Raw genomic sequence first — 12,962 nt, 5'->3', positions numbered from 1 at the left:
CCTTTAGAAATATTGGTTGGTATTGGAAGGGGACTTGGCTCGCGGTGGTGACCGCGCAGTGCGATGCCCAGCGGAGGGCACAGAACAGAGCTGTGCACCTGACGCCTGCATAATTCTGTTCGCCAGTGCCGCCCTAATCGATCCAGTGAAAAATTTCTATTTAAAAAATGTGTACTTTCTGTTTCTGTTGAGACACTCAACGCATTTATTTCAAGAGTGTTTATCTTGATCTCACCAAGGTTACAATGATCGCTGTTTAAATGAGTGTTGATTATTCCCAAGAGCTGGGTCATTTAAGGGTGGGCATTGTTTCACTTTTCACGCGGTTGCTGTTCACACTTTCCTGGTTCTTTGTATGTCGAGTGGTTTCAGAATACATCCTGCGCGTTTTCAGGTCCTGGGTCCTGTTAAGGTCCCTGGAGATCCGTGATTCGTCTGTCTTGGTAGGCGGCCAGCCCGGCGAGACTCAGATACACGCTCCTCTCTCCTTCTGTGAGCCGGGGCTCCTCTTGAGTGTTCAGAACCTCTGGGACGCCGGGCGGCCCCCGGGTGGTTCCACGTGCTCCACAACTCAGGCTGCAGCGCTGCGTCTTTGTCACTTGGGCGTCATCCCAGGACACGTGTGAGGTCAGATGCAGAGTGAGAGGCGTCCCTTCTCGCCTCTCTCCTCTACGGAGCTTCTCGCCGGCCCCCTGTTTCCTGGCTCCTTGGCCCAGAGAGGTGGAGTCTCTCAGAGAGCTAGTCTTCTGCTTTGTCACATAGTGTCCATGCCGGGGTCCCTTTCAAGGCGAGGCAGCTCTCTTTGGAGGAAAGAGAGGGGAAAATATCGTGGGTCTCCCTCGTACTGTGCTGTGCTTACAAGGGCACTTTTCCTCAGTTCCTCTACTGTCCTTGTGCCGCAGCTCCTGCAGAACGGTTCCGCCCCTGGGCTGTATTGGGTCGGGGCTGGGAGAGCTGGACGGAGATGGTTCTGAAATTTCCCCAAGGCTCTCTGGCTCACAGGGGCCCATTTTGTTTGTCCCTTTGGTTGGAACGATGGATTTATTTCAGAATGTTTGCTATTCGTGCCCACTCTGCAATTCCTAATTCCAACCAGCCTGTGAGTCAATGTCAGCAGTTAAAAGACCAAACCAAACCCCCAAACTAACCCCCCCACCAGCCGAGAGCCGCCCTCGTCACACCGGTTTCTCTTCAAGCGTTAGACTAGCTTCTTTCCCCTCACGCCCTTGCCATTACTTTCTAGTCTTGGGGTAGCAGCTTCTTGAACTCGGTCGAGAGTTTTTAGTTTCTGGTGGAGAGTAAGAGGACATAGTGGGTTTATTTCATTTAAGGGTGAAAACGAGCTCTTGTTCATTTAAAGAATCCAGTCTGGTTTTTTTTCGTCTCTAGTACGTTTTGAATAATTTCGGTTGCCATGTTCTAGTTCTCTGCTTTCTTTCGCCGTCTCAGCCGTTGTAGGCGTCTTTCCCTCCGACCCTGTGTGCTCATATCTGGAGGTCTGTTGGTGTTCTGTCCTCCATGTCTCCCGCTACCTTTAGAGACATGTGCTGTGTAGTTGTAACAACTGTTCGGTGCCCCGGTCTGTCCGCTGTCACCGGTGGGTGTGGCCGGGTGGGAGACCAGAGCCCGAGGCCCTGATCGGTCATCGTTCCTAGGCTCCTTCTGTGGACACAAGCAGGAAGTGACTTTGTTGTTCAGAAAGAATGCATCATTAGTAATACTGATTTTTTTCCATTCAAATTTAGGATGGCAGAACTTCAGCTGCTTTGCTTTTATATATACTTTATTTCTTTTATCCTGAAAATTTTTATTTCTATCTGCCTTAACACAATTTTTTTTGGCATATATCGCCACTAGCAATTTCATGACTGAAAATGGTTTAAGATTTCTCACAGTTCTTTTTGTCCACAGTGTATACCTAATTAGGGTTTACCATCAAATTACTGTTCATAACATATATTCAACCAAGGACCGACCATTAAATTACTGTGCTTTAACATCGCTTAAAATACACCGTACTTATGCGGTTAGGCTGCCAGCTCGACACGGGGTTCCTTTCATTTGCTTAATTTTTCTTTCACATTTTAGAAACTGCTTTTTATGTTAATTTCGTTGTATAATGTTATAAAATATGTACATTGTTCTAGCAAAGGGATTGGAAAATGACAGCTCCTGGGTCCAATCTATCTACATTTTAAACAACTCTAACACACACACACACTCACACACACACTCTCACACACACACACTCACACACACACACACTCTCACACACACACACACTCACACACACACACACACTCACACACACACACACACTCACACACACACACACACACACACACACACTCAAGTAACAGTGACCATATGTGGCCCACAAACCCTAGAATATTTACTGTTTGGCCCTTCACAGATATTTCTAAATCCTACCCAAGCCCTCTCTCCTCCATTCTGCTCTCTCCCTTTCTCTAGAGGCAGACTTACTCCGTTATTTATGTAGTTTCTGATTTATCTTTCTACAGTTTAGAGAGGGGAGGGGTGGGTAGCGAGAAGTATCAGCTCACACTTGCTCCGTTTAATGGTTCATTGCCTCTTTGTTGCTTCTTGTATGTGCCTTGACCGGGCAAGCCCGGGGTTTTGAACCGGTGACCTCAGCGTTCCAGGTCGACGCTCTGTCCACTGCGCCACCACAGGTCAGGCCTAGCCAGTCCCTTCTTGATGTTTATTCCGGTCCTTCTAATGTTTTGTTCTTACAGTCAGTGCTTTCAATGGCCTTGCACTTGTATCTTGGGCAGTTTTGCTAGTGACGCTTTGGGATGGGTCCCTTCCGTGGGGCTGTGGGTTACGCAGACCACTGGACGACGAGTCATGTGACTGTGCCTGTGTGACCCCAGTTCCCTGCCCAGGGATCACGCCATTTTCATTTTCTGTCACTGATGTCTCCACAGCCGCCTACCAGAGTGCGTGGTCACACTTTTGGGTCTTGCTAATCTGATAGGTAAGAAATGATATCATTGTGTAATTTAAATGGTCATTTCTCTTTTTTTAATTTTATTTATTTATTTATTTATTTTTATTTTTATTTATTTATTTTTTTTTCATTTTTCTGAAGCTGGAAACAGGGAGAGACAGTCAGACAGACTCCCGCATGCGCCCGACCGGGATCCACCCAGCACGCCCACCAGGGGCGACGCTCTGCCCACCAGGGGGCGATGCTCTGCCCATCCTGGGCGTCGCCATGTTGCGACCAGAGCCACTCTAGCGCCTGGGGCAGAGGCCACAGAGCCATGCCCAGCGCCCGGGCCATCTTTGCTCCCATGGAGCCTTGGCTGCGGGAGGGGAAGAGAGAGACAGAGAGGAAAGCGCGGCGGAGGGGTGGAGAAGCAAATGGGCGCTTCTCCTGTGTGCCCTGGCCGGAATCGAACCCGGGTCCTCCGCACGCTAGGCCGACGCTCTACCGCTGAGCCAACTGGCCAGGGCAAATGGTCATTTCTTATGAACAGGATGGGAAGGGCCAATTACATCTCCTTTTATGTGGCCCTTCCGTTCACTTTTCCTGCTCACTCTTTTGTAGAGCTGTTGGTCACTTCCATCTAGTTTTCAGAACTGTCTGAATATGAGGCACAGCGACCTTGGCCTCTATCTTAAGCTGTAAATGTTTCTCCCATTTGTCTTTTTTTACTTTACTTATTTAGTAGTTTTTATGCCAGGCCACAATGTTTATTATTATTTTCATGTCGTAGTGTTTACCTATTTCTTATCTTATTTCTTCTGGCCTTGGAGTCATAGACAGAAAAGATTCCCCCAGTCCAAGGCTGTAGAAAAATTCAATCTTATTTTCTGCTCATATTTTTAATACTTTTACTTAATGTAAATTTCCGATCCTTTTTGAATTTGCCACAGTGCACTGGAGGTGTGCATTACCTGAGTGGCCACTTCTCCTCGTGTGCATTTAAACCATAGACAGGGGCTCTTACCCTCCACCCCCAGTTTGTCTTTATGCATAGATCACTGCGTGGAAGCATTGGAAAGAGAGAGACCAGTAAGTTCATCTCCAGGGAAAAGGTGTTGAAATCCGGGGAGAAGGGGCTTGTCCGGGGACCCGGCCCCATCCTGGCGACTCTAACCCCGGCCAGCCAGGAAAGTGGCTTCTGAGTGTCTGCTGCATGGTGGCCGCTGAGCCAGGCACGTCACCTCTGTTTATTCCCAGGCCAGAGGTCCTGTTATGGTCTCTGCTGTCAGGTGTGGCGACCGAAGCACGGAGAGGCCACCAGCCTCAGGCACCTGGGTGTCTGCCTTCCCCCGGGGAGGGCCAGGCCTGCCAGCCACGCCGGTGGTGACTTGGCGTGGAACGGTCACTCTGCCCTTCCCTCCCACCCCACCGTGGTCTCGAAGCTCCTTGGAAGATCGGGTTTCCCTTGTCTCCCTGTCCTGGGCCACAGCGGCGCCCTGTGGGTGGGTGCCGTCTCCCTGGGTGCCTGCCGCGGCTGGTGGCAGCAGATGCTGGGGTGCTGGCTCAGCCCCAACTGCAGCATGTTGCCGGCAGCCAGAGGCCTCAAGGTCGGTACTTTTCAAGTTGTTCTCTTGTCCATTCATCATGTGTTTATCCACTGATACCCTTATCCAGCACTAATTCAGTACCCCTGCTGACATCTGCACTGTGCTGTGGGGGTTGCGAGGGGCAGCCCGGAATGAGACAGATGCCTGTCCCCAGGAGCTCACGTTCTGGGGGGCAGGCAGGTGGCCCAGGCAGTTGGCTGAGGGTGCACAGCGTCCTAGGGGAGCCCCAAGCAGCGTCAGCCTCACCTCTCTTTCAGGTTTAGGCGCTGAGGGCTGGCGGGGGCGCGTGGAGGGCGCTGAGGGCCGGCGGGGGCGCGTGGGGGGCGCTGAGGGCCGGCGGGGGCGCGTGGGGGGCGCTGAGGGCCGGCGGGGGCGCGTGGGGGGCGCTGAGGGCCGGCGGGGGCGCGTGGGGGGCGCTGAGGGCCGGCGGGGGCGCGTGGGGGGCGCTGAGGGCCGGCTGGGGCGCGTGGAGGGCGCGGAGGGCCGGCGGGGGCGCGTGGAGGGCGCTGAGGGCCGGCGGGGGCGCGTGGAGGGCGCTGAGGGCCGGCGGGGGCGCGTGGAGGGCGCTGAGGGCCGGCGGGGGCGCGTGGAGGGCGCTGAGGGCCGGCGGGGGCGCGTGGGGGGCGCTGAGGGCCGGCGGGGGCGCGTGGGGGGCGCTGAGGGCCGGCAGGGGCGTGTGGGGGGCGCTGAGGGCTGGCAGGGGCGCGTGGAGGGCGCTGTGCCCGTGCCGCCAAGGAGCACAGAGGCTCGCTTGTCCCGCCAGGGCTCCTGGGGGCGACGCCCCAAAGACAGTCCGGGAGGGAAGGGGCTCCCCCGGGCACATGGTAACTCAGCAGCCAGGCCAGCGCGGCAGCCTCGCCGTACCCCAGCCTATGCCCTGTGAAGTGGCAGAGGAGGAAGCCTCGGACGAACCCCAGGGAGCCCGGTTACTCAGGGTCGTGTCTGGTGGGCCAAGCAGCTGGCGGAGTCTCAGGACATCAGGTGGTTCTCATCCCAGCTGAATGTGTCACGCTCATGTCTTCCACTTACCCCAGCGCCCCTTGACCTTTGGTCAAGCAGCTGCTTACCCGGCAAAGGCCCCCAGTTGCCAGCAGTGTCCGGCGAGGCCCCCTTCTGGATCCAGCTAGTCAGGCCCGCGCGGTGCCGCCCTGCGCCCCTGGGATGGGCCGTGCCAGATGTCGGTGTCATTAAGGTGCCATAAAACCCACCAGCTAGGCACACAAACGGCCCCTCTGCTCCTTCCCGGGCACGGGCAGTTGCGATGGCCAGTAAATCACGTTTTGGGCAATCGCTCCAAAGGTCAGCCTTCCGCCTACAGTGGCGTGACTTGCAGGGATCGCCCGTAACCCGGCTTGTTGCCCAGCCGTTTGACTTTATGACGCCCTAGTGAGTCGGCCATCTCCATCCCTCTCGGGGAGAGCACGGAGCAGCGTCCTTGTTCTCCTGGGAGGCGGGTGGTGTGTTTTGCGGGGACCCCTGGCTCCCTGCTCCCCTCTGGGCCTTCATGCCGCCCCACGGGTACAGCTTCCTTCCCACTGTTGTGGCGTCACGAGGCAATTTATTTGACACTCCCGGCTGGTGGCTGGCATTTAACGGGCGGGCACTGGTCAGTGACAGGGGCCCTCCCCATCCTGCGTCGTCCCCCGGGTCGGGGTCTTTCTCCAGCGCCCATGGGGACGGAGGTGTTGCCGTGCAGGGGGCGGAGGTGCCAGGGCCTGACCCGCCCTGACATTCACGGAGGCAGGAGCTGGCCGGCAGGAGACTGGGATAGGGGCCCCAGGGAAGGAGCTGGGGCTGGGGAAGCCCCACCAACACGGAGACACATGGCCTCGGCACGTCCCTGCCCCTCCTGGAGCCTCGGTATTCCTCATCTGCACAATGGGTCTGCAAACCCCCTCCATCCCCCCACCCCCACCCCTGTCTAAACGGGATTTATGAAGTGCAGCCTGTAATAGGAATGTGACCTACGATAGAAAAAGAAAAACCCGCAATGTTGGAAAGGCTGTGAGCTTTGGTTTTTAAAAAAAGCTGTCAATCTACGGGCTGAGGTACCGGCGAACTGTCCGTGCTGCTGCCGCCCACGGTGGCGCCCCGGGAGCTGGTAAATGGGGCCGGGGCAGCGGGCTGGCCCAGGCACCGCACCCTGTCTCAATATTGCAACGCGGGTGAATGTCAGTGGAGGTTCTTGTTAGGACACCGGCCCCGGCCCCACCCCGCCCCTGCGGCTGCCAAACCAGTGTCTTAGAACAGCAGGTGAATATGATAAAACGCTCCGAGGAAAGCGGCAAGACTGCTGGATACTTAATCACGTCAGTTTATGAGCTGAAAGGCTTGAGAAGATTGGCGTTGATGCTAGGAAATTAAAAAAAAAAAAAGCCTTTAAAGCTGAGCTGCACACTGTGGTTGTGGCTCTGTGGTCTCCGGGAGCACTCGCTCCCTGCCTCTCTAGGGGGTCAGCTTTCCGGGCGGTCATCATGCCCCCCTGGGCCCGGTGCCAGTGGGAGGCTGGGAGGGGGAGCTCTTCATGAGACGGTGCCATCAGGCAGGACTGAGAGGTGTTGCAGGCAGGCCCCAAGGAGACAGACGTCTGCCTGGTCTCCCGCACCAGCTGCCAGCTCCAGCGTGGGCTGCCCAGTGTGGGGCACCGAGCTCTGCACTGGCCTCCCAGCAGGGCCTGCCCTGTGCCCCTGGGGCACCAGCGTGACAGGCGCCCACTCTTGCAGGTGGTGAGAAGCTACAAGGCGACCATCCAGCAGACCTTGGACATCCTCTTCCTGCGGGAGGGCTCCGAGTTTCTGAGCAGCACCGACGCGTCCAGCCGGGATTCTGCGGACCGTACCATCATCGCCTGGGATTTCCGGAGCTCCGCCAGAATCTCCAACCAGATTTTCCACGTGAGAGCCCTACTTGGCCTTGCCCTCAGTCCCTGTGCCAGGACGCGTCCTGCAGCCCTAGGTTGTCTGGGGTTCTGGGTCACTTCCTGGAGGAGATGGTTCAGCAGGCAGGAGTTTTGGAGACAGATTGGCTGCCTGAAATCTCTAGGGTGAGGGAAGGCCAGTGTGAGTCCAGGCCTCCCAGGGGAACCTTCCACAGACTTCATATCACAGCAGCTCCCTGGCTGTCCCCCCATTGGTCTCCGCCCAGCACAGCCACCCCACAGGGTAAGGGTGTGGAGGGGAAGCCCAGTCCAGAGATGGCCAAGCAACCCAGGACACCCCTATTCTTCCTCCACCACCCCAGCCAGCCTGGGGTCTCCCCTGCACCCTTGCTGAACAGCTTTGGCAGGAGCAGAGACCCAGGACTTTAAGCAGGGAGCCTGGAATTAGACCACCTGAGTTATGGTCTTGGATTCGTCACTTACAAGCTGGGCCTGGGCCCCTTATTTATCCTTTTTGGTGCTCATTTTCATCTTAGAAAATTGAGGATGAGAATGTTACTTGCCTCATAGGGTGGTTTTGAGAATTAAAAGAGGGAATGCTTATAGAGGGTCTAGACCAGTGCCAGGCACAGGGAGTTCTCCATAAATGCATTACCTCTCATCACCGTCATTGTCACTGCCATCACCACCATCACCATCATCACCATCATCACCATCACCACCATCACCACCACCATCATCACCACCATCATCATCACCATCATCATCATCACCATCATCATCATCACCATCATCACCATCATCACCACCATCATCACCATCATCACCACCATCATCACCATCATCACCACCACCATCATCACCATCATCACCATCATCACCACCACCATCATCACCATCATCACCATTACCACCACCATCATCATCACCATCACTATCATCACCATCATCACCATCATACCATCATCACCATACCATCATCACTATCATCACCACCATCACCACCAGCATCATCACCATCACCACTATCATCACCATCACCATCATCACAACCACCATCATCACCAGGACTATTATCATAACCATTATCATCATAATCACCATCAGATCAGCACTATCACTACCATCATCACCATCACCATCAGCATCACCACCATCTTCATCACCATCATCATCACTATCATCACCACCATCACTATTATCACTTCCTCTGTCATCGTCATGATCACCATCACCATCCTCACCATCGCTATCATCTTTTAAGATTTCAGATAAGCCCTAGCTAATCTCTGCGGTGCTCCCACCCTGAATTTAAAAATATAGACCAGGTGTGCACTCATGCCTTCTCCCTCTCCCTGCTTTTCCCTCATTTTTCAGAGGGTTCTAAGGAACCCTAAGCAAACCTGCCTCTGGACCTTCACTTCAGGGTCCAGTGCAGCCCCCTGGGAAGGACAGGCCATGGCAGGGGCACGGGGGCACAGGTCTGATTACCGGGACTTCCTGCCTCCATCAGCCCCAGTGGAGAGCGGGGAAGCGAAGGAGACAGTGGGGCACTGCTTGCTGGGGCTGTTGCCCTTCTAGAATCACACCTCCCACCTTCTGTGCAGGTGAGCAGGTGCCCTGCCAGGAGCACCACACTGGGGACCTCACTATGGGGCCACCGTGGCGTCCACGCCTCCGATGGACACATTAGCTTGCAGCTGTGCAGTATTAGTGTGACTGCTCCCTGCTTTGCCCTCCCAGTTTGGGCTCATTTGGAGATAACTTAAGAACAACTCTCAGAACGTGAGAGGACAAGTGTGGTTGAGAGGAGTGTTTCCAAGAGTGCTTCTGTGTGACTGAGCCCCTCAGACAGTGAGAGTGTTCCCCCTGGGTTGTGAACACTGTTCTCCCACTCATCTTCTCGCTTGGTTAGCGGCCTCCTCGCTTACTGTGCGTCCTGGCTGTGTGGGGCCCTGGGCTGGGCTGCCCCCAAGGGCTCCCTGGGGGGGTGGGGGGCTGGGCTCGCAGTCCCGTTGCCTGTTCCTGGGTAACGCATTGCCGCAAACTTGGAGACTTCAGCCATCAGAAGTGCAGCCCCACACAGCTCTGGAGGGCAGCAGTTTGCATTAGCACCACCAGGCTGAAGTCGGGGCTGGCAGGGCCCGTTCCCTCTGGAGACGCCGGGCAGAACCGGTCCCTTGTCGCTTGCAGCGTCTGGTGGCTGCGGGTGACACTGGGCCCTGGTCCACCTGCCCGCATCTTGGACGTGCTCTCTGCTCCGTGCTCACTCCCCTCTGTGCCTGGCCTCCCGTGCTGCCTTCTATGAGGATACACGTGGGTGCGTTAGGCAACAATACAGGACAATCTCCTCACATCAAGATCTCCCACTTAATTACATCTGCAAGGACATGCAAGATGACACCTGCAGGTCCTAGGAATTAGGATGTGGATATACGTGGGGGCCCTTTTTCTGTCCACTGCAAGGGCTTCGGGCTAAGAAGTGCAGGTGGCCCCTCGGAGCTGGAAACACGTTTCTTCCCGAGTCCCTGGAGGGCTCCCAGCTCTGCTGACACCTTGCTTAGCCCAGGGAGACCCCGGTCAGACTTCTGACCTCCCAATCTGTCAAGTCTTAAGTTTGCGTTGTTGAAGCCACTAAATCTGTAGCAGTTTGTTATGGCAGCAGCAGGAAGCTGCCGTAGCCCCTGGGCAATGGTCTGGGGGGAGGGCACAGGCCCTGGGGGCAGAGTGCTGGGGGGCCTGTCTGCGGAGGCAGCAGGCCCGACCCTGAGCGACCATCCCCCCTCTGCGGCCCCACTGTTTCTTAGGAGCGGTACACGTGCCCCAGCCTCGCCTTGCACCCACGGGAGCCGGTGTTCCTGGCGCAGACCAATGGCAACTACCTGGCCCTCTTCTCCACCGTGTGGCCCTACCGGATGAGCAGACGGCGGCGCTACGAAGGGCACAAGGTACCCTGCCTGGTCGCCCCCTGGGGATCGCTGAGCTCAGGCCCCAGAGTCTCCCACCAGACACTGCCAGCCATGGACTTGGGGCTCCGGAGTGCACCCCCTGTGCAGCAGATTCCGTTTTCTGCTTCCCAGGGGATCATGTGCATGTGGCCTGGTGTCCACCTAAGGCCCTGAGCCACATCTGGCCCTGGCCCAGGCCCCCGCTGCTGGGCAGGAGAGGTTTCCCCTGAGTCATTGGCTCACATGGACCTGTGTTGGGGGTTGGGAAGGGCAACAGGACAGAATGGGGGTGGGACTATCTCTAGCTCTGTCCCCTCTCCTCACTGAAGCCTGCCCCACTGGGGTGCTGGGGACTGGGGGCTCGGGGACTGTCAGCAGGCCGGACACCCTCAGCTGCGGGGGAGCTGTTCCAGCTGGATTCCACTGACGAGACCTTGTGACATGGTCCACTCCAGGACCCAGCTTCTGGAAGGAGCTCGGCTCGGCCTTGGGGGCCTGCCACTCTGTGGGATGGGCATAGTGACCCCGCCTCCCTGGGAGGCTGTGTGCAGGGCTGGGGGGTGGCTGCTCACCAGTGTCCCCCTCTGCAGGTGGAAGGCTATGCGGTGGGCTGCGAGTGTTCCCCGGACGGAGACCTGCTGGTGACTGGCAGCGCCGACGGCCGGGTCCTGCTGTACTGCTTCCGCACGGCCAGCCGGGCACGCACGCTGTCCGGGCACGCGCAGCCCTGTGTGGGCACCACCTTCCACCCCGTGCTGCCCTCCGTCCTGGCCACCTGCTCCTGGGAGGGCGACATTAAGATCTGGCACTGAGCCTCCAGCACGGAGCCTTCCGGACGGCGGCCCGGCCCCCAGCTTCCCTTCTGTGGGGGTGTGTGGGACTAAAGACTGAGGCTGGCTGCAGGGTCAGGCCTGGTGGTAGCTGCCTCTACCCCGTGACCCTGTTTCCTAGCCTGTGAAATGGGAACAAGAGCCTTCGGTGTCAGGGTGGAGAGGACCACGCGGTGAGGGGGTGAGGGGGCCTGGCAGGCTTCTCCTGCCGCTCAGTAAACGTGGTGGCGCTGCTGTCTCCGGTGGTCTCTGACGCGTGCTGTTGCCCACCCCTCGCCACCCCCGTCAGGCCCACTGAAGCTCCGAAGAGAGAATGCTGGGGCCCGGAGATGGGGCAGCCTGGCCTTGCAGGTCCTGACGGGCCCCTGGGGAAGGGGGGATCTGGGCCTCAGGTCTGTCCTAGGGGCTCTGACCGAGGAGCACAGCAGGCCCGCCAGTGTCACAGGGCCCAGCCTGGCCCACTCAGGCCCCTGGGAAAGGGGGATCTGGGTCCCAGGTCTGTCCTCAGGGACTTGGACCGAGGAGCACAGCAGGCCCGCCAGTGTCACAGGGCCCAGCCTGGCCCACTCAGGCCCCTGGGAAAGGGGGATCTGGGTCCCAGGTCTGTCCTCAGGGACTCGGACCGAGGAGCACAGCAGGCCCGCCAGTGTCACAGGGCCTGGCCCAGCCCAGCCCACTCAGGCCCCTGGGAAAGGGGGATCTGGGCCTCAGGTCTGTCCTAGGGGCTCTGACCGAGGAGCACAGCAGGCCCGCCAGTGTCACAGGGCCCGGCCTGGCCCACTCAGGCCCCTGGGAAAGGGGGGATCTGGGTCCCAGGTCTGTCCTCAGGGACTCGGACCGAGGAGCACAGCAGGCCCGCCAGTGTCACAGGGCCCGGCCCAGCCCAGCCCACTCAGGCCCCTGGGAAAGGGGGATCTGGGCCTCAGGTCTGTCCTAGGGGCTCTGACCGAGGAGCACAGCAGGCCCGCCAGTGTCACAGGGCCCAGCCCAGCCCGCTCAGGCCCAGGCCTGGCTGCCCATGTGAATGTGCCCGCCTGGGGGTAGGAGCGCTATGGAGAGGCACAAGGCCCTGGAGGAACCTTGAGGACCTGGGCTGGGAAGTCCCAGCTGCTGGGAGCACTAAACCCCACCAGGACTGTCACTGAGGGGTGCCCCCAGAGTGCAAGGATCCACCAGCGGGTCAGGGGGACGACAAGGGCCATGGCTCAGGATAGAGAGGTCCCTGCAGCCTCAGAAGGCTCCACGGAGGAGGCGGACTGTGAGCTGGTGCGGAGGGCAGGGACCTGAGGAGGCGGCCCTTGGTCAGGGGAGGGAGCTACAGGAGTGGCGGGCACCAGCGTGGCCTCTCGGAACCTGGGTCCCAGGGCCGGTGTGTGGTCAGGATAGCCGTCCTCAAGTCCTTTTCCACACTGGTCACCTTGAACCAACCAAGTGCCGAGCCTCCTGGGGTGGGGAGACATCCGAGTGCCCCAGGAGCCACAGGGCTGTCCTTAGCGCTGCTCCGCTGTGTGACCGACTCAGGGCCCTGGGGGTACTAGCTGTCTGTGAGCCCCCCTTTGTTAGGTGACTTTATTGGGAAGAGTGGCAGGTGTACTCCATACCTCTGTTTCCTCTTATAAACGCTTTATTCCAAAGAGCATCCTGAAAGGCAACCCTGATCCCCTGCAAGGTGGTGGGGAGTTCACCCTTTGCAATTTTAAAATAAGAAAGCTAAATTTAGAAAGTGTGGAGCAGGCATGAAAGAGG

At 57.8% G+C, this 12,962-nt stretch overlaps 1 protein-coding gene across 4 annotated transcripts in view; it reads left to right on the top strand.

Moving 5' to 3' along the window:
- WDR25 (WD repeat domain 25) overlaps positions 1–11,442 on the top strand; it is a 150,453-nt gene extending 139,011 nt beyond the window's left edge. For all 4 annotated transcript variants that reach the window (XM_066276358.1, XM_066276360.1, XM_066276359.1 and 1 more), the window contains 3 exons: positions 7,284–7,454; positions 10,246–10,386; positions 10,977–11,442. In XM_066276358.1, coding sequence (XP_066132455.1) covers positions 7,284–7,454; positions 10,246–10,386; positions 10,977–11,198 — 534 coding nt within the window. In that variant the 3' untranslated portion in view covers positions 11,199–11,442. The remainder of the gene's footprint in view (positions 1–7,283; positions 7,455–10,245; positions 10,387–10,976) is intronic.
- Positions 11,443–12,962: the final 1,520 nt, after the last annotated feature.

This window comes from Saccopteryx bilineata, chromosome 4 (assembly GCF_036850765.1).
Source record: "Saccopteryx bilineata isolate mSacBil1 chromosome 4, mSacBil1_pri_phased_curated, whole genome shotgun sequence".
In the NCBI taxonomy this organism is placed as follows: domain Eukaryota; kingdom Metazoa; phylum Chordata; class Mammalia; order Chiroptera; family Emballonuridae; genus Saccopteryx; species Saccopteryx bilineata.
Note: the sequence above shows the minus strand (reverse complement) of the source record. Positions and strands in the feature narration are given on the sequence as shown.